This window comes from Bos taurus, chromosome 18, assembly GCF_002263795.3.
Source record: "Bos taurus isolate L1 Dominette 01449 registration number 42190680 breed Hereford chromosome 18, ARS-UCD2.0, whole genome shotgun sequence".
Lineage (NCBI taxonomy): Eukaryota > Metazoa > Chordata > Mammalia > Artiodactyla > Bovidae > Bos > Bos taurus.
In genome coordinates, this window is record NC_037345.1 from 8,173,479 (window position 1) to 8,194,128 (window position 20,650).

General features: G+C 58.3%; 1 protein-coding gene and 1 long non-coding RNA gene across 5 annotated transcripts in view; one reads left to right on the forward strand and one right to left on the reverse strand.

The window, feature by feature from the left end:
• CMIP (c-Maf inducing protein) overlaps positions 1 to 20,650 on the forward strand; it is a 212,974-nt gene that overhangs the window by 129,079 nt on the left and 63,245 nt on the right. For both annotated transcript variants that reach the window (XM_024978891.2, XM_059877378.1), the window contains exons 2-3: positions 3,396 to 3,521; positions 11,407 to 11,457. In XM_024978891.2, coding sequence (XP_024834659.1) covers positions 3,396 to 3,521; positions 11,407 to 11,457 — 177 coding nt within the window. The remainder of the gene's footprint in view (positions 1 to 3,395; positions 3,522 to 11,406; positions 11,458 to 20,650) is intronic.
• On the reverse strand, positions 6 to 20,202 carry LOC112442255 (uncharacterized). 3 transcript variants are annotated; one of them, XR_009491271.1, is made up of 11 exons: positions 13,015 to 20,202; positions 12,063 to 12,278; positions 11,717 to 11,914; positions 9,410 to 11,507; positions 8,529 to 8,666; positions 6,917 to 7,069; positions 5,540 to 6,482; positions 5,012 to 5,226; positions 4,676 to 4,924; positions 2,051 to 4,280; positions 6 to 1,672 (listed from the first exon to the last, which is right to left on the reverse strand). It is a non-coding gene; the product is annotated as an uncharacterized lncRNA (long non-coding RNA). The 3 variants fall into 3 exon arrangements; XR_009491272.1 differs by having other exon boundaries at positions 5,012 to 5,070; positions 11,717 to 12,278; XR_009491270.1 differs by having other exon boundaries at positions 11,717 to 12,278.

Genomic DNA, 20,650 nt, shown 5'->3' on the forward strand with positions numbered 1-20,650 from the left:
ATTAATTCTCCAAGTTTTGCTTTTTGCCAGTACTACTTCAAACAGCAATACATCTGCTTTAAAAAAAAACAAACAAAACAGTATGTGTTTATTTATATCCAGTGTTTCCCGAAAATGCTTGTGCTGAAACTTCTAATCAAGGCCACCTTGAGACAGCTGCAGCCAGGTCACGAGAAAAGCAGGCATGGTGGTCAGCTGTCCCCCCGTCACCCTAAGTCCCACCTGTCGTGGTCATCTGGAGCGTGTTCCCACGGGCTTGGTGTGGGCGTGGGCTCCGGGCAGTGCAGGGCCTCTCCATGCCTCAGTCTCCAGGACACCGTGGTGGGAAATAGAAGCATCCAGGCTTTCTGCTCACGTGCCCAAGGTGTGACTCCGAACTGGCCGTTTCCTCGATAATCAGATCCGCCCCATGTGCTCACACACTGTACCGCTGTGGGATTTTCGAATGGGTTTCCATGTGCTCACACACTGTACCACTGTGGGATTTTCGAATGGGTTTCCGTACCCGTTGCTGGGTGTGGCCAGGTGATTTTCTAGATGCCAAAGCAACTGCGTCCTGGCCCGTGTTCTCTGACTTCTCTGTGCACCAAGGGGACCGTGGGCTGGGGTTTAGGAACCAGCCAGACCATGAAAAGGCAAAGGGGTAGCTGTGGGCCGCCAAGGAGAGAAAGACCTTCAGCGCGTCCAGGCATGCAGGCGCCACTGCTTTCTAAAGGAGAGTTCTTTAATTTATTTATTTTTAATTTAATACGTAAAACTAGTCACCAAAGCTTCTTCCCAAGTATGTTACGCATGGATGGGCATTTTTTACTTAGGAAAGTCTTCCTTCGTCTGTCAAGGAGGTATACCCATCACCTCCTAAACCTCAGGCATGTGAAACAGGGCAGGTGAAAGTTCCCATCGCGTTGTGCTGAAAACCCCAGCACGGAGACAGTCAGCAGGCAGCACAAGCCTGTTCACACGAATCCCCGAGGCCCCTGGTGCTGCTGGTCTGCTCAGGACAGGACGTGCGGTCGGGGCTGAGTCATTTATGCAGAATATTGAGAACGTGACGGCTGTGGCGCAGGGCAGAGGGGCCATGGGGAGCCCACGCGTTTGCCTTTGGGATGCATTGGCAAACCATCTTGGCTGGACACCGAGGTTGCCTGGGTTGGTGCCAAGGGGTGGGCCATGGGCCGGAGAGAAGGGCCGGGTGAACTTGGCTCCCCATCCCCGCTGCGGTCTGGGCGGCCTCTTGGCTCATCTGGACCCGAGGAGGAGGCTCCAGGCTGTTCCTGCTTCCGCCCTCTCGGTCCACGCAGCAGTCCAGTGATGCTGGAGAGCGCCCCGCAGCCCTGCCCCTCCCGCCCGTGGGCACCCGTTCCCGGAGCCCCGCCGGGCCTGCCCGTGCCTCCGGGTGTGGCCTGGCCCGCCTCGCCACGGCCTTTCTCACCCGTCCTGCCTCACTCCTCCCCGAGCGAGTGCCCCCATCTTGTGGCCGCCCCCGGCCCTTTGAGCCGAGCCGCACTTTGCCGCCCTCGTTCCTCGGTGCCCCACGGCCGGTCCTGGTTTTCCGTGCCGCACTCACCACTCTGCAGTCGCTGGGTGTTTCTGTCTGTCTGTCTGTTGTCTCTCTGCCCCACTGGGCTTCCGTCTTGTTCACTGCTAGATCCCACAGCAGCCAGCACGCGGCCTGGAAGGTAACAGGTGCTCAGTTAAGTGTCTGTTAGGTGACTGACTGGGTGAGTGAATGAATGAATTGATCGATCAGTCCCTCTGACTGCCTGAGCGTGGGAGCTGATCGTATCAGGGAAATTTGAGGCAGCTTAGGCCTTCAACCCTTTTCTGCTCCTCAGCCACCAACACCACCGTATCTCAGCTTTGGCAGATAGGAATTGAAAATAAACAACTTGGTGGGCAGAAACCAACACAGTACTCTAAAACAATTGTACTGCAATTAAAAAATAAATTTAATTTAGAAAAAAAAGAAAGCCTCATGGAGGTCCTCAGTCCTTAGGGGAAAATTCGCTTGCTGGGCCCCAGATTTTACATTGCTTGTGTCAGAGCTTACTGATCAGGTCGGAGATCCCTGAGCCAGCAGCCAGGCGGCCCTGGGCCAGTCAGGTGACCTCCTGAGTCTCGTTTTCCTCATCCGTGCAGGGGGACAGCCCGGCACCTGCTCTGGGCATGGTTGTAAGAGTCAAAGGCGGTAGCTCCTGCCGCACGCTCGGGGCGTCTTGGCCTGTGTCAGATTGTGGGGGGTGTTAGCTGTCACCCTTCTCAGGGAGCCTTGGCCTGTGTCACATTGCGGGAGGTGTTAGCTGTCCCCTTTCCCAGCTGGGCCACACTCGCCTGCGACGCTGCTGAAGTCTGGCTTCCCGGGCCCTGAGTGCCAAGGACATGGCCTCTGGGTGCCTGGCACCTCCTCTCCGTCACAGAGGAGCTCACTCAGCCATGAGTGACTGAATTTCCTTCGCCCCACCCTCACCCCGGCACTGACTGGTGATAACCCTCACCAGTCGCCCCCTTTCAACACAAGTTACTGGGTCCTTGCCGTGCACCGGACCTTGGAGACAGAGTGGGGACCGAGACAGCCGTGGCCTGACCTCATGGAGCCGCGGCCTGGGGGAGGCAGACGGCAGACAGACAGCCCACACAGGTCACAGGGATGGAGACGGATGTAGTGAGCATGCGGGACCCGGGGAGGGGGCGGCCCTGTGGGTTTCAGGGTCTGGAGAGTGGAAGAGGAGATGGCAGGGTGGGGTGGGGGTGACCCCACCTTTTGGGGACACAGGGCAGGCCGAGTGCTGTCCGCAGGCCCGTGTCGGGGTGCAGGGAGAGGGAGGTGGGGTGGGACTGGAGCGGGTGCGAGGCCAGATGCGGGGAGCCTGTGGGTGGAGTTAGTGGTTGGGTCACCAGGAACCCCTGGCAGACGCAAGCAGAGGCGTGGAGTGGTCGAGTTTGCTGACTCGGGACGCGGCCCTGAGTGCCAAGTGGGGACCATGTGTCTGCAGGGGGAGACAGGAGGGGAGTCTGGAGGGCAGGGGGCTATGACCACTTCCTGGGCAGGGGAGGGTGGTGGCTGGGACACGGTGATGGGTGGAGCGGTTCCGGCTCTGGCCACACTGGGTCCTGCAGATGCCTGGAGGAGCAGTGGCCAGGCGTCACCCCCAAGGTGCCCCCGGTCTAGTCCTGACTCCGCACCTCCCGAAACACGTGGGCGGGTGTCTGCCCCGGCCCCTCCCCTCCAGCTGAGCGCCGCCAGCCAGGAAAGACAACTCCTTTGGCCTCCAGAGTTGCCAGGTGTCTGTACCAGCTCCGCGTGCTCGTTGCTAAACCGAGAATGTTTTCCGAGGCAGTGATTGTGCCTGATCTCATAACCGCTGTATGTCTTTTCTTTTTTTCTTTTGCTGCAGCCAACTGGGTACATGGAAAACTCAGTCTCCTACAGCGCAATTGAAGACGTTCAGCTGCTGTCCTGGGAGAACGCCCCGAAGTACTGTTTACAGCTCACAATTCCTGGGGGAACTGTCCTGCTGCAGGTAGGACATGTAAACAGGAACGAGCACTTTCTGCTCCGTCCCCGCTCAACGCCCTCCTCCTCCCCTAGAAGACGGCCAGCTATCAAGAGGAAAGACTGTTTGACTTGGAGTGTTTTTTTTTCCCTCCAAGTACAAGAAAGGTGTAAATGGGGGCTCACTGGGGGAGCGGTGGAGGGAGTGTGCACAGGCTGGGCTCCTGCTGAGCGCCTGTCCCCACCAAGGAGCTTCCCGGGCTGTGTTTTGTTTCTCCTAACAAAACCAAACTGTCAGTTTTCCTGTCTCCCATTTTACAGATAAGGAAACCGAGGCACACAGACACAGGCTTTAAAAGGCTATAAAAAGCAAGTATGCGACAGATGTACTACCTTCTGTTGTACTGTGAGTGAGGAGATTTCTCACTCTTCATTAATCTTGGTCTGTTGAGGCCCTGATGGAAGTAGGAGCCCTCTCCTTGGGAAAGAGTGCAGGTTTTGTGTGTACTGATCAGGGACTGTTGGTTGGAAATGATGCAGATGTTGTTCAAATGATTTGAAGCAGGAAGAGAATTTGATGCTGTGGCTGCGTTACGTAACTGGGCAGTCTGGGAGTGGACTTCAGGCACAGCTGGACCCAGGAGTCAAACGCGATCGTGAATGTCTAATCTCTCCATCTCCTGGCTTTGCTTCTGTGTGCTGGCTTCGCTGTCAGACAGAGGCTCCCCATGTGATGGGAAAGACGGATGTCTGGCAGCCTCAGGCTGCATTCTTGGAGTCTGTAATCCTTAAAAAATGTGAGAGCCCACTTTCCTTTCAGTATCTTCCTATCAAGTCTCCTGGAAGGTCCTGATTGGCTGGGCTGTGATCTGATTCACCCCGGGGGGCCACGCCCACCTTTAGCACAGGCAGCCCTATACTCTGACAGCCCTGCCAGGGCCTCGTGGGTGGGGAGAGGTGGGTCCGCCTAGGAAGGGACTGAGGCAGAGCTCATGGCACAGCCGCCGCAGCCCATACGCGAGGCACACACTGTCTTTTTTGGGATCCCCGCCCCCTATGACTCAGGGGGGTGTTCTCAGCCCCCTCCTGTCGGCTTTCAATGGCCTACCATCATCGCTCTCCCTTGGGCTTCCAGCGGGGACTCAAGTCAGGACTGCTCGTCCAGAGGGAATGGACTCTTACCTCCGAGAGGACGGTCTTCCTTCGCCTCTCTTTCAGGAACATTTTCTTTCTGTCTGTCTCTCCTGGGAGACACTGCTCTGAGCCCAGAGAGATGATCCCTAAAATTTGTTTCCCCAAAAGTGGCCACCGGATTATTCAACGATGCTGGAGCTGAGAGGCACATAGTTTGGCCTCTGAGGAATGTTGAGCACCAGAAGCTGAGTGTAACTGCTCATGGTCCTTCAGGAAGACTCCAGCTTTACCGTCATCCTGCAGAGGACACTGCATGTCTGTTTTCTTCCTAAATCTCACACCCGCAGGTTTTCTCCTAGCTGCCGTCCCCTTTTCCCTCCTCACCTCCAGCCAGCAGCGCTTTCCTTTCTGTTCTTCCTGCCCCTCTGTGATGGTTGCACCTTCTGTGAAGGGAATGGTCAGCTCTGGCCCACTTGGGCTGGTGGGGAGCAGTGACGGGTACTCGGGGCGAGGGGGCAGTACTAGGAGTCCATAGAAAGCGGAGAGGAAGGTGCTGAGAAGATGCCCTTGGAATCTCAGAGCCCCGAGCCTGCTGTCCCCTGTGTAGGCGGGGGGTGAGGAGGCGAGTCAGGTCCCTGGGGAGACAGCCACAGACAAACCCCCCAGAGGTAGCAGCTGAAATAGAGGTCTGTCCCCAAGGGCTGGGGGACTCGCTTTCACCCTGGAGTTCCCAGGAAGGCTCCCCACGGGTGGTGATGCTAGAGCTGGGTGTTGAGGGGTGCGTAGGAGTGTGCCGGGATGGGATGCCCACTGTGGGCAGAGGGAAGAGGGGGTGCGAAGCCTGGGAGTGTCGCGGCAGGGGTTCCTTGCCGTGGACAGGAGCGGGCGGCAGTGCAGGCCCTAAACACGCACCCAGAGTTGTGGGGTTGCAGGCAGCCAGGCCCCACAGGTCATGTCAGCCGAGGGAGGGAGCTGCAGCCGCCGAGAGCTCCTGAGTGGGGCGGGGACAGTCGAGGGACTGGTCTGCTGGTCCAGCGGACTGCGCATCCGTGAGCCCCCCAGGCAGGCGGGCCCAAGGGAAGCCCTGTAATTGCCCTACCCCCGGCAGGGGCATTTTCCAGTGCTCTGGGACTGGAGCGGGCAGCGTCCCCCAAGGAGGGACCCGCAGACAGGGGCAGGGAGCTTGGAGGATGCGGGGTGCCGGGCTTCGCCCAAGTGTCCCTCTGATCCTGCGGGGGCCTCCTGTCAGCGCTCCCTGGGCAAGGCTGACCAGGGCAGGTGGGCCAAGGCGGCGGCCAGGTGGGTGCAGCCCCGCTGTCCCTGGGGTCCCTCCCAGCTTGCTTCCCCTGTGTCGTCCCCTCCTCCTCGCCCTCCTGCGGTTCACAGGCAGCAAGAGGCCGCCCAGTTGTCTTAAGTAGGCTCGAGGCGCCGTGGGGCTGGGCTGCAGGTTGCAGGCCTACGTGGTGATGGGGCGGCCCCCGAGGTGGCGGGCAGGGCGCCCCGCACAGGCTCTCCTGCTGGTCAGCGGGATCCCCTGCCTGGGGGCTTGTGCAGAGTCACAGGGCGGGCCCAGAGCAGGGGTGTGACGGCAGTCCCTGTGCCCTGGCAGGGGTGAGGGGTGGGGGCCAAGCGCGGCGGCGAGGGGCGCTGGGGATCAAGACCACGCCACACCCGGGTGCTGTCCCGAGCTGTGCTGCCCCCACAGCGGCCTCCAGATGCACAGGGTCATCTGCACTTCAGTCCAAGTCAATGCATCAAGAGGGCGGCTCTCCTGCCCAGCAGCTGCTCCGGGTGCTCAGGATGTCCGGGTGCTCGTGGCTCAGTTCTGCAGATGGCTCCCATCCGCACACTAGGGCTGAGACCCGGGACGTGTCATCCCGACCCCTGCTGCCCCCGCGGGAACAGCCTCAGCGAGAGGCGGCCTGCGGGCCCCCAGCACCCCTGCCTGTCTGCAGAGGAGTCCGTCCTGCGGCGTGTCTCTGTGGCGGGGCGGTGTCTGGGGGTCCCTGCCCGCCTCCTCTGCAGGCTCTCTGTCTCTCTGGTACTTCTCTTCCCTCCCCTCCCCTGTCTCTGTCTGTCCCCTGATGCACCTCACTCTCTGCTTTCCCCCCGGGGTCTTTCTCCAGGCCTCTCTCTCCCACCCTCCGGCCCCTTCTCTCTGTGCGTCCTGACCTAAGTCTGTCTTCCGCTTTCCGTTTTTTTCTCTCTCCGCTCCCAACCCCTCATCCTTACGTAGCTGTTTGGTGAGAATTTGAGCCGGTGCCTCACTCAGACCCCCTGGGAACTGACCTGAGTTCAGGGAAAGTTCAGGAACGCTCTCAGGGGACTTCTGGTGGTCCATTGGCTAAGACTCCAGGCCCCCTAGGCAGGGGTACCGGCTTCCATCCCTGGTCAGAGAGCTAGATGCTACATGCCACGGACTGAAGACCCCGCACACTGAAACTAAAAAACAACAACAAAAAAGATCCCGCCTGCTGCAACTAAGGCCTGGCGCTGCCAAATAAATGAATATTAAAAAACAAAGCACAAGTGCTCTCAGGCAAATGGTCCTCCTCCCCTGCTCAGAGACACCGAGCAACACGCCAGCAGGTCGAGTCAGCAGACAAAGGCGCCAGCCCTCCAGCCTGGTTCCGACTGGCGTGTTTATGGATGCTTTGTGTGTTTCAGCGTGAGCTCCCTAATGGCATGTTATTAGAGTCCCCGGGTGCAGAAAGGACCTATTTATCTTCTTTCTTCCCCTAATGCCCTGTCTGCTGGTATTTCATCGTGAGGAGTAACTCCACGAGCCCATGAATGGTGCCGGGCAGCGGGTGGGGGTGGTGCTCCTTGCCGGCCCGTGGAGTCGTGGAGCAGAGATGAAGACCCGGATCATCTCCCAGGGATCTCTGCCTCCCCAGTGGCTGTCCAGTCACTGATGAGACGTGGACAAAGCCCACTGCTCGGACAACAAGGGTTCAGGCGAGACCAGGAGCAAAGGGACCCTCCCCACCCTACCCTGCTTTCTCGAGAGTGCTGCTGCTTTCTGGAACAGTTTCCGAGACCGGCTCATCTCAGTGACATTCCTGAAAGCCCCCGGGGAGGCCAGGCCACTGTTTACCCCAAATGCTGGCAGCCGGGGCAGGACAGGGCGGGTGCCCTCCTTACTGGAAGCTGGAGAGAGAGACCTTTTCCGGCTGCACAGCACGTGCTGTTTTTTCCCCAAGAAGTGGGGCGGGGAGGGCGAACCTGGGAACGGTCACCCACCATGCACCCTTGGCTGTTTTTCTCACCTCTCCAGACAATACAACAATGAGAGGGAACTTGGCAACTTTCGAAGAGGAAATTAGGCAGAATTTGCCTGGAACGAGGCCCTTGCAGGATTCGAAAGATTTATCGCCAGGAGAGGCTGGCGCCTGCCAGAGCCTACTTCCAGGGCCTCTTTCCCAGGCTGGGCCCCGGCTCCGCCGACCGACCCTCAGGACTTGGAGATGTGCCCTGGGTCCCCCGCGGTGGGGCTGGGGGCCGTCGTCCAAGCTCGGCCCTCCCTGCGGCAGCGTGGGATTCTGTGTACTCCACGCTGCCTACCCCCGGACGGCACCCTGAGTTACCCGCCCTGGGATTCCGGACGTCCCCCCATGGCCTCTGTCCTTCTCCGAAACTTGACCAGCCGGAGGAAAGAGCAGGAGGGCTTGCTCTTGCCGTGGCCTCCCTGTCTCTAGCATCGAGACGGGAGTCGCGACTGCGAGGGTGTCACACAAGTCGCTTCCCCTCTCCCAAGCAAACTTCTGGCCCACCCTTTTGTTTGTGGGGTGGGGGCGTCGCCCTGACCGGAGCCTGTCCCTTCATCAGCGTGGCGCCTTCGGGTTCCCCAGCCTGGTTCCCAGGGGCCCGGCGGTACAGAGAGCAGGTGGTAGGGTCACACCTGCTGCCGAAAGGCGGATTTCCTTGACTGTGGTGGTTAGCAGCACAGGTTTGAGAATTCCTGCTGATGCGGGAGTGAAGACTTGGCGCTTTCCCTGCTCTGGGCCCATGTTTGATCCCTGCTCAGGGAACCAAGATTCTACAAAAAAAAAAAAAACAGCACAGATTTGTATCCTGACCATTCTGGAGATGTGAATCCAACATGTGTCCCTCTGAGCTAAACTCCCAAGTGTGGGCAGGGCTGGGTCATCTGAAGCCCTAGGGAGGAATCCATCTGCAGCTTCTCGAGGCTGCCTGCATCCCTGGGCTCATGGCCTCATCATTCCGATCTCTGTTTCCGTCACTGACTCTCACCTGATCCTGTCTTCCTCTTATATAGACACTCGTAACTACACAGACTCACCCAGAGGGGCCAGAGGGACCAGAGTAATCTCCCCACATCAAGGTCCTTAACTTGATCTGCAAAGTCCCTTTGCACCAAGGTAACACATTCCAACCAGTCCATCCTAAAGGAAATCCGTCCTGAACGTTCATTGGAAGGACTGATGTTGAAGCTGAAACTCCAATACTTTGGCCACCTGATGTGAAGAACTGACTCATTTGAAAAGACCCTGATGCTGGGAAAGATTGAAGGCAGGAGAATGGGACGACAGAGGATGAGGTGGTTGGATGGCATGACGGACTTGATGGGCGTGAGTTTGAGTAAACTCCAGGAGTTGGTGATGGACAGGGAAGCCTAGCATACTGCAGTCCATGGGATCACAAAGAGTCGGACACAACTGAGCGACTGAACTGCACTGAACACATTCCTGGGGGTTAGGACATGGACAGTCTTTGGAGGCCCCTCATTCGACCTGCCACACCTCCCCTATCCCTGATCACCTCGGTGTGTTGAAAAGCAGAGAAATGGCTGTGGGCCTGAAGCATGCTGGAACAGCTCATTCCCGCCTGTACGAGCTCCTGAGAGCCACCAGGATCCTGTCTTAGCTCTGGTCCAGGGACGTCCCTTGGGAGCCTGGACTCGGCCAAGGGGCATCAGTGTGGACGTCCGCGCACACAGCAATCAGGGCTGTTCGTCCAGGGGAGGCTGCTGTTACTCGTTTGTCAGCACCGTGCTGGCCGAGGCCGCTCCACCCTGATCCCTGCTGCTGGCACGTGCGGGGCATCGTGCTCAGTGGGCCTCTTCCGTGGGCATCTTCCATGGCTTCATTGTTTGGGGTCTTGCCCCACTCTTCCCGAGTGTGGGCTGTGTTCAGTCACCCTAACATCCACGAGCTGTCCTGAGACCACAGCTTGGTCAGCACCGGCAGATGACCCCCATGGGCCCTCCGAGGGGGCTGCTGGGCCCTGTGGCAGACTCTCCCATGGCCTGCCCAGCCCTGGTCAGGTGTCGCAGGCTTTGGGTCCTCAGGGGGCTTGAACCCAGGGCTTCTGGAGACTCAGCTACTGCAGAGGTTCCTGCATCCCATGGAGGGAGTCCCCCAGCCTACTCCCCTACTCAGAGCAGAAGCACAGACTCACATGGCCTCCAGTTGCTTGTGTGGAGCCGCTTGGGGTTTCAAACGCGTCTCCGAGCTTGCCCGTGGAAGCCCGATTCCCAGCTCCACGGGCCACTGAACTGGTTCATTTGCTGCAGCTCAGAGACTTCCCCAAACTGACCTGGACAAGCAGCTGGAGTTTCATCTGTGGTTTGCAGGGGATCAGAGGAGCTCATTTGTAAGAGCTGAATCTCCTTGAATGAAAGTGACCCCAGGATGCACATGCTGGGTGCATTTGTGCATGCGTGTGTGTATGTGTGTGCGTGTGTGCAAGTGTGTGTGGCTCAGGGAAAGAAGGCAGGCATTCCTGCCTGGAGAGAGGCGCTGGCCTTTGTCAGAGTCCCTTGCCCATCAGGGTTGGCCACTCGGAACGGCGGGCTGGGGCTCAGGCAGGGGATGGGCGCTACGTTTCTGCCTTGGGCGTGGCCAGCAGCAGATTTGAGACACTGTCATACAGTGGTTTCACTGTGAGTCAGACTGCTGGGTCCAGGCCCTGGCCCCCCACCCATGCTGCCTGTGAGCCCCTGGGGGATGAGTTCAAGCTCTCGAGCCTCAGTTTCCTCATCTGCAGCATGGCCGGCAGTGCCTGCTCCCCAGGGTTGACTGAAGGATGGGATGAGCTCTTCCAGGAGTAGGGCCTAGTGTCCAGCACCCGGCAGACCTGCCGTGAATACTGCCCTTGTCATCAGCAGACGTGCTGGAATCGGGGGTGAGAGCCGTCCGACCCCAAGTGGCCCGGAGGCTCGCAGCTGGCGTGGTGTCGGTCACGGAAGGCCGAGCTCCCCGAACGGGGATGTGTAACATCTACTAGCTCTGCCTGAGGCCAAGGCTGCCTGGTCTCCACCGTGGCTGTCTGCAGTTGGCAAGGGGTATAGTGGTTAAACCCACAGGCTTGGAAAACAGGCTGCGGGTTTAAATGCGGCCAGTTGACGTGAGCGTTCAGGGTCTCAGTTTTTCCCTTTGTGAAACAGAGCGTTGCCCACCTCGGGGGACACATTACACGGATGGCAAATGCCTGGCGCCTGGAGCATCCAGGCGGCTCATCCCCATCACTCCCTCACCCCGTGCCTCTTCCCCACTCATCCCGGCCCCTTCTCTGATCCTGCAGAAGCTGACATAACATGTGCTGCTGAAGCTCCTGCAGCCACCAGCGTCTGCCCAACAGAATAAGCGCTAGGCAAGAGCAGTGTCTTATTTCAGACGAGTTCACCAGGTGACCGCTTCCGGTTTGGTTTTACACACAAGGGGTTCAGCCTGGTGCGGGACCTCATGCTGGCCTGTAAAATGCTCTGAGATGCTGCCGGCCAGTGACTGACCCCCACTGTCCTCTTCTCGTTGCAGGCCGCCAACAGCTACCTGCGAGACCAGTGGTTCCATTCTCTGCAGTGGAAGGTGAGTCCTGGCTCGGTGCTCATTCGAGGGGCCACTCTGTCACCTGGAGGCTGGAGAGCAGGGGTCTTTTCACCTCCCGGGCTCTTTGCCCTGTTGTCCGAAAGCCCTTACCTCCCTCTTTGATGGTTGATACTTTGCCCCCTTGCGATGCCAAAGCTGTGTCTCCCCCCAATTGGCCTCTGACTTTGCCTGGGAACCTCGAGGCGTGCCAGCTTCCAGAAGGTTCGTAGACCCGCTTGCTCTCAGAACAGGAGCTCACCTGAGTGGCTCTGGGGGGCAGGACTTGAGGGATTCCAAGTGATGAGTTGAAAGTAACTTTTGAAGTTGGCAGCAGAGGAAAATTTATCAGAGATGCAGAAGTCCAGCTGTATTTCCACAGGCTTCCCTTCCTTTCTGCTCTCTGGTTCTTTGGCTTGATTTTTGGGTTCTAGCTCCACATGAGATGGTCCCCAGCTCTCTAGCACAAACGGTGAATTAGTCCCCGGCTGGTCGTGTTCAAGACCCGGGGCCAGATCTGTGCGAAGTGTCCCCCACCCTGGAGAGTCCACATTCTGCTCTGTGGCTCAGAACCCTCACTCCCTGCCCCTTGTCCCCCACCTCCTGACCTTTTAGCTTAGAACAAGCACGGCAGGCCTTGCAGAACCAGCAGGGTGTGGCTAGGATGAGCGGTGTGTGTCCCGAGCTGTCACCTTTACAGTAAGCTGGAGCGCGGTGGGGCTGAGCGGCTGGACCTGGGCGGGGTTTGAGGCCGTGTGTCGTGTGGGGAGGACCAGGGGACACTTCGCATTCTTGTCACGCCTTTGGAGGGGTTCTCGTCACAGCTAGGCAGAGGACAGAAACCCAGCCCTGGAAACTGATGTTCCAGGTGCCCTGGACGGCCCCCCCTCACCCCACCCCCCAGCCCCCCGACAGCGGCAGGCCTCTCCTGTGCCCGGGTGGCTATCTCCGAGGCTGAGCCTGGGTCTCCAAGCTGGGGCTGCACTGGGAAGGGACTGGCGGGCACCGAGCGCCTGCCGCCTCGTGCCTCTTTGACCCTTGTCAGGATGCTTGTTATCATTGCTCCTGCCGCCTCGTGCCTCTTTGACCCTTGTCAGGATGCTCGTTATCATTGCTCCCGTTTTCTCCGTGGGGAAGGCGAGGCCAGACCCGAGCCCAGCTCCCGCAGCTGGTACAAGCCTGGGGCTGGGTTCAGACCCAGGCCTCGCCCGTTCCTGGGGCTTCCTGAACGCAGGCAGAAGGCCCTGGGAGGCACCCGTGTGTGGAGCTGGCAGGTGCTGCTCAGACCATGATTTCTGCAGGGACATCTTTTCTGAGGCCTGATCTCTGCAGCCGGGTGTCCCCGGACAGGCGGGGCCTACATCAGGACCTGCCGGCGGGCCCTGGGAGGTGAACACCAGACCAGTCATGGGAGAGAGGAATACAGGCGGCGTGATGCGGCCCCTGCGAGGAGAGGCCGCCCCGCTGCTGTGGATATCGGTGGCTGCCTGTCCAGAGCTCCCCTCTTCTGTTCCCTCCTCTCGTGCGTATTTTCCTCGTGAGTCCTCAGTGAGTGAGCACCTTGCTTTCTCTTAGCGCAGGATGGAGACCTACTGCCTGCCCAACAGGTTGGGGAAATGTCTCTTTGAATAGGTGGCCAAGGTCAGTGTCAAGGAAGAGGTGGTCTTGAGTGGATTCCACTCTGCTTGCTGCCTTGCCCTGGTCCGCATTGTCTCCAGCTGCTTTCCGGAATCTCTGGGAACTCCTGAAAGGCAGTGCTTGTGACATGTGTGAATTCTATGCAGCTACAAGCGATGACTAAGATGGTAGACATGGAAAGTGGAGCTTTGGGAGACTGTGACAGCCCGAGGATGATTTAAAGGTGACAGGCTCGAAATGTACGGATTCGGGCGCATGTGGGGTTCAGACAGTTGATTGAGCAAGTACCGAAATGGGGAGCCCTGGGCTTCTAGCAGTTCTCATCAAGACCTGGATGTCTGCTCCATTTCGGTGGTGGTTGGTTTCTTGATAGTTGTTAAATCAGTTAAATTTTATTTATTATTTTTCCATAGTATCGTTTTATTTGTTTGCTGGGTCCTTCTTCGTTATCCCTCTTAAATATAGCAGTGTGTACACATCCATCCCAAAAAAACAAAAGCAAGCACACTCTGGTCAGGGTGTCAAGGAATCATCAAATGCCCAGTAGTCAGTGGCCCTTTTGCCCGGTGATGGATGGTGACCTGTGTTCTCACTGTTTAAGCACTTTTTGTTGTAGGCTTAGGATTGTGACTTCACTTTCCCTGGTGGCTCAGATGGTAAAGAATCCGCCTGCAATTCAGGAGACCTGGGTTTGATCCCCGGGTTGGGAAGATCCCCTGGAGGAGGGCCTGGCAACCCACTCCAGCATTCTTGCCTGGAGAACCCCATGGACAGGAGCCTAGTGGGCTGCAGTCCACGGGGTTGCAGAGTCGGACACGACTGAGCGCAGCACAGATGTGGTGCTGGTAGTCGTTCCCTTTCGACACCCCCGCCCCCCGTAGTTTAGGTATGCTGCCGCCAGGTGGCAGTGGTATCTCAGTGGCAGCAGCCTGATGTCATTCCCGTGACTGCCACTCATTGTTGATGAGATTGACGGAGGCACTCTCTCCTTCCTTGTAAAATGGCAAAGAAACATAAGGTGTTTTTGAGGGACTCCTGGCTGGTGAAATGAGCCAGGAGACCCGGGGTTTGAATCCAGGCTCTGTAGCCGATCCATCTTATGGTTTGCATAGATTGCAGCAAGAGTTCATTCCGTCAGATGCAGTTGCTGAGTATCTGCCACGCACAGGGTATGTCTCGGCGCTTTCCTGTAGCTTGTCATTCAGCACATGTGGGGGCTCAGAGAGGTCCAGCGACGTGTGCGTGGTCTCACAGCAATTTCAATATGGATCCAGGGGCCGCCGTGCCCCCTGCCCAATCCACCTGCGCCCGATCCCGCACCAGCCTCTCAGCCCGGCTTGGAGTGTGTCCTGGTTCTCCTGCCTGATACCGCCACTCTCTCCTCCGTATGTACCACCGACCGTTTGGGATTTTTCTTTTTCTTTCCTTTGCTTTTCTCTACCTTTAACTTAAAATCAATAGAACATCAAAATTAAGGACATTCGAAATCCCACAACCTCAGGTTGAGTTTTTAAATTCTCTAAGCGTTGTGTTTATCGTTTTTCCCTTACACCCCACGCGTGTGCGTGTTGCGGCTGCAGGACAACATAGGGAAATTCTTCTGCTGGTAAAGAACGCTGCCTCTTACCTGCTGTGTCCCGTAGCTTTATGGAGTCTTCACGCAGTGGTACTGGGACCCTCCCCGGGCGCTCTCCACAGGTGTGCCACTGCCTGCAAGGGGGCCAGAATCAGTGTTTGGGGCTTAAATATACCTAGTTATTCCAGTGGTGTGCAGAAAATGTAGTTCAGTCTACTCAACAGAATCTTGTTTTCTAGAATTTAACCTCAATGGGATCAGGACGGATTGGGATGGAAGTGTCTTAAAAGGCTCCTTAGGGGAACCGTAATGAAAAAAAAAAAAAGCTTGAGAACTACGTCTCTAGAATCGACCTCTAGGTGTGCTGTGGAACAGGCAGAGTCTGAGAACAACACCCGTGTGACGTCCTCGCCTCTCTCCATCCTGGGGGTCCTGCTGCTCTTCTGGCCTCAGTGCTGATCTCCAGCGCACCCTGACCGTCCCAGCCCACTGAGAGCGTTTCCTCCGAGGGGCACTGGGCTTTGAGCGTCGTCTCGGCTTACCAAATGGCCCGCTGTCATTGACGTTTGCAAGTGAGGGACTCCAAGCCACTTGTCCAAGATCCCAAAGCCCCCAGAAGGGGACAGGTAGCGACCCTCAACGTCCCCGGCTCCGGGCCCCCTTCCCTGCCCCCTCCAGTCTGCAGGCAGCTCTGCTCTTCCTCCTGGCCTCCTGCCCTGGGGCAGGTGGGTCAGGGAGATTTGGGGGGCCCCGGGGCCTGGAGGAGGAGGACAGGAGCCAACAGGAGCGGGCTGGGGTGGCAGCCAGCCCCCCAGGGTGTGCTGGAGCCAAGCAGTGTCCTTGGGGCTCCCCGGGGAGCCCGGCCCTACCCTGCTGGGTTTGGGGGTTTGGCCCCTGAGGCCAGTCCCCGGGGATGTGGAAGCATAAACAGTCATCCTGCGTTAATGAGGCCTCATTTCTGTTTTGGATGAACTTGGAAGCCCTGTCCTGTGGACACAGGCCTGTCCCTGCGCATCAGGCTGTGAGGGGCCAGGCCGGGTCTGTGTGATAGAGCTAGGGTGTGCTTCAGGTGGCAGGGTCCGGGGTGTGTTTACAAAGCTGGGAGGAGACTGGCCCGTCCCTGGGTTCGAGGCAAGAGGCCCGCTGCTCGAGCTGTGCGGGACAGGCCCGTCTGGTGCACCAGGCCCTGGACCTGAGGACCCGGCTGGGGGGAGACATGCCCTGAGCTGCCCCGAAGGAGGCCCGAGAAGCACGGTATGCCTGCTTCATGTAGCTGGCATTTCTGATGCCTCCGGCTCTGAAAAACACCTTCTCGCTTCCTCAGAGGGGTTCCTGGGCCATTGCCCAGAAGTCTTGAAAACCAAGGTGATTCTCCCCCTGGGGGAAGCTGGGGTAATCCCAGTCCAGGCCCCCATCCTCCCCGGCCGGCTGCCCACCCCCTGCATCCCTGAGCAGAGTTTCCCCAGCCCCTGAGGCGGCCACCACTGCTTGGTCACCCCTGTCCAGGGCCTGTCCCTCTGCTGGACAGAGTAGGTGTGTCGAGAAGAAGGTGGGGTCCGTGCCTGTGTGTGCATGTGTGCTGTCGGGAGACCGTGTTTTGAGTACATTGGGTGTGGGCTGTGTTTACTGGGGCCTCAGTTTTCTCATGGGGAGATCACTAAGTAGTGCCTCGCTCACAGGTCAGTGTGAAGATGGGCTGCCCTGCCAGGGCTGTGGGAGCCTCAGCACACACGCCCTGGTCAGAGCAGCCAGTGGGTACTCACCAGCCCTCACAGGGCCCCCCCATGGAGTGTCTGTAAGATCGGGGTGGGGGGTGCAGTCTGTCCTCAGAGGGTACTGCCTGGCTGGGAGTGCCCCTGTCAGTATGCCTGCTAGAGTGGTTCTGCATGGTCCCAGCTCTCCCGTCTCATGGAAGAAGGGATGCAGGGGACGAAGGCCGTTGCCAAGGACAGCTGCTCTTCATGGTGTCACGATCCAGCTTCCACACCAGGCCCCGGGCTGAGCCCCCGTGAGGGCCCCCAGTGGGTAGGTGAGGAACTGGGGTTGCCGGATGTGGGGCTGAGAGCCTGGGTGCTCCCACCGGGCACCCTCTTGGAAGGCTGGCCTGTCACCCCTGTTCCCATGCAAGGAGAGAGGCCCGGCATGTGGCAGGGTCCCCAGGAACCAGGTCAGAGGGACAGAAGGCCCCGAGCTCATGCCCTCCCCGACGGGGGCCCGGGAGGAAGGGTAAGACCCTCACCCCCGACTCTGACCCTCCTCCTGGGTAGTGGGGAGCCACTTCCAGTCCCAGTGCCCGGCCCTTAGATGCCGTGCTGTGCCCACTGAAGACCCCGGAGCATGCATTCTTGACACGCGTGCCAAGGCTGAGTCCAGCCCCTCCACCCTGCCCAGGGCGCTCCTCCTGTGCCCAGCCAGTGCCAGCACCTTGCCTGGCACCCTGGGGGATCCCCACAGCCCTGAGAAGGGGTCTCAGCCTCCCGTTTCCCCGTCTCCCAGATGCAGAGACCAAGGCCGAGAGGCTAACACGCTGGCTCAAGGGCCTGCAGCTCTTAGTGGCAGAGCTGGGGCTCATTTGACTCCAGCACCTGGGAGTGTAGCCACGGGAGCGGGGCTCCCACTGCACACGTGTGTGCACACAGATGCGCACATGCACCAGCAGCACCCCCACACCTGCGGGCTTCGCTCCGCAGCGTCCCATCGCGTGTCTGCCCTCACGCCTCGTGTGCCAGGGGCCGTGGCGTCCTGTCTCCAGAGGCGTTTCCTGAGAGCTTTACATTTTTCTCTGAGCCTCACAGCCGTCACCGAGAGGATTACGTGAATTAACCTCTGACGGCAATCCTCTGCTTCTCATGGGAGAGCTGATTTTCTGGGACACGGCAGACCCCCTGGGCCTGGGCCCAGAAGGTCACGCTCAGGACTGGCTGCTTACACACCTCCCCAGACACGCGGTGTCACCCAGGTCCCCAGACTCGAGCCTCGCGGCTGTCACCCACCCGCGCCTCACCGCTGGCCCCGGGCCCTGCGCCACGGGCTCCTGGGTGACTCGCACTGGGCTCGACGTGTCTGGAGAGAAGGCGGCGACCCGTGCTCCCCTCCTGCCGTTTCCACGTGGCCTACCCGCCTGCCCCGCTGCCTGCTCCCCTCTTTAGTCGTGGTGAAAGCACCCTTATGGCCACAGCGAGACCAGTGACCGCCCTGCTCCCTGGTCTCACCCCCCAATGCCCTTCCAGGCTCTGTCTCCCTTTGCACAGCCTCTTGGCAGCTGTGGCCAGGTCCTTAGACGTGTCAGCGTGTCTGTCACACCTGTGAGGAGGTCATGCACAGCTGACCACAGGACCTGCTGTTGGGCATTTGGTCAGTGCCCATTCTCCTCAACTGCAGACAGTGAAGTCATGACCGTCCGCTGTAGCCAGGCTTTCACTTCTTTAGAACTCCTCTTTCAGGACAGATTTCCAGAACAGTGGGTGCTAGACAGAGAGTAGGGATGTATTTTCTTTGGTGACTCTTTCCACATATTGCTAATTCGCCCCCAAGAGAAACATTTCTAGCCCCAGACTGCCCAGGTTCCAGCCCTGGCTCCCCGCCCCATGGGCCGTGGAACCCCTGGACTGGCTACTTTCCTCCATGGACCTCTTTTTTTCCTCCTGAATAAAGTGGGGGTCACATTAAAACCAAACTTCTTAGGTCACTGTGAGAGTCACATGAGTTAATAGCAGGAAAGAACTTAGAAATGGCACCTACCATGTGGATAAGCACGGGATCAGTGTTAATTATTTTTTTAGTGATCAAGGTCTCTTTCCCTTTGTGTCGATAGTTTCCAGAAGACGGGGCTCTGGAAGAAAAGGCACGTGCGAACGGCAGGCGTGCCACCCACCCCCAGGGAGCCCCTGGCAGGCCTCGCTACTCAGTCACTGCACTCAGTCCCCCCGGGGCAGACCCCTTCTCCATGCAGCCCCTGTGGGTCACGCAGAGTTAACAGAGGGAGCGAAAGCTCCCCCGACCCCTGCCTCAGTGACCTCCCGGACCTGTGGAGACTGGTGCGACTGGGAATCCACGTCCAGCCCCGTCAGCTCCGGCCCGTGTCTCTTTGAGGCGTGTTCTCGGGAGCCTTTGCCGAGCTGCCTGAGGGGTCTTGAGTGTCAGCCCTCCTGCCCCTGAGCGGTAAGGTGAAGCCGGGGCGGGAAGCAGGTTGGGAACGGCCGGGAGTGGCCTCTTCGGTCCTTTCACAGGCCCAGCCACAGGTTGGCTTCCTCCAGGTCCGAGAGGCAGGAATTCCGTCCAGATTAGTTTCTGGCACTTGGTCAAAGAGGGCTTTGTGACTTCCTAAGAGGGATCAGAGGGATTCCACAGAGAACCGTGAAAGGGGGGCTCCCCCGCCGCGAGGCAGGGGGCCCATCACCGTCCAAGACTCCAGGGGATGCCCATAAGGAGGTGCCCGGGTGGCAGAGCCGACCCCGGGGAGCAGAGGCCCTTCCCGAGGAGAGTCCAGCCAGGCCGCCTCCGCACCTGCGCTCATCACAACCCTCGGGAGGCCACGGTCTCCAGCGACTCGCAGCCGCAGCTCCTGGCCCCTGGTGGGCCATCGGGGGCCCTGAAAGTAATAACATGGGAAGCTTCAGGGATTAAAACTAACAAGTGGCAGAGGGCGGCGCGCCCTGGGGAGGAGAGCCCACGCTCCTGTGGGCTCTCCTCACGGTAGCCGGAGAGAACAGTTACTAGGTGCCTACTAGTGTCCGGGGCTGTGCCGGGGGCTCCGGTGGACACTCTCTGCCAGTCTTCTCAAAGGCAGGTTCGTTTGGAAGGGGGAGCGAAGAGGGCCAAGGAGCTCATCCACAGCCAGAACCAGGTGGAGCTGAGATTTGAACCCTGGGTGGTTGGTGGGTCTCCAGCCCACTTCATTTGGCAGAAGGGGGCACCACCTTGGGCATGGAGAGGGTGGGTGGCCTAGTCCCCTGTCTGAGCCCACAGAGGCAGGGAAGCCCCAGTGAGCATCAGGCCCTTCCTCAACCAGACGTTTCTTTGTGTTTGAAGCAGACTTTTCACTGAAGGGGTAGCATACATGTAGAAAAGTACAGAGATCAAAAAAAAAAAAAAAGAAAAGTACACAGATCAAACGATACTACTGGCTAAAAATGCCACAGATGCCTATAGAATTGATCTTGTAACTGCCCAGATCGATACAGAGAATGTGACTGCCTCCCTGGAGCCCCCCTCCCCACAGAGTTCCCCCGGCTCCTGTGCACCCCACCGCCCACCAATGGACCCACTCTCCTCCCTTCCCGCAGCATGGATTTGTCTGCCATGGACCTGAACTTCAGGTAAATGGAGTCACACAGCCTAAACTCCTGCATGCCTGGCTTCTTCGGCTCAAAGTTACGTTTTTAAGATTTATCTGTGCAACACATAATATCCTGTGTAGTAGTGATTTGCTTCACTCGATAGTGTTCTGTTAAATGAATAGACTATTAATTTGTTCATTCTGTTACAGACAGAGATTTCCAGGTTGGGGCTATTACGAACAGAACCGTTACAAACACGTCTCTGAGTGAACAGACGTTTACATCCTTTTGAGGTCAGGCCGTTGGGTAGGCAGAGGGTCCCTTTTGGTGGACGCTTCCCCAACAGTTACCCAAAGGGATCGAAACCAGTTTATACACCTGACAACAGAATACAAGAGGACTGAGGTGGGATGTTTAAAATTGCATTTATTAAAGTTTCCTCTGAACAGTAAAAAGGACAGAGAAAACTGGGGGGGAAAAAATGTGCCACCGTCCATAGACCTCTGTAAACACTTTTAAGTTTAAAAAGAAAATGGAGCTGTAACTCAGACATAACAAAACGCACAAATCTGTCGGGTCGCTTGGGTTTTGACTGCTGTCCTCACTTGAGTCTCCAGCGCCCGGGTTCCCGTCAGCCCGGACAGCTGCCTCCTGCCGTCTTCCCTTTCAGTCTGGCGCTGCCCAAATATCTGCTGATGGCAGC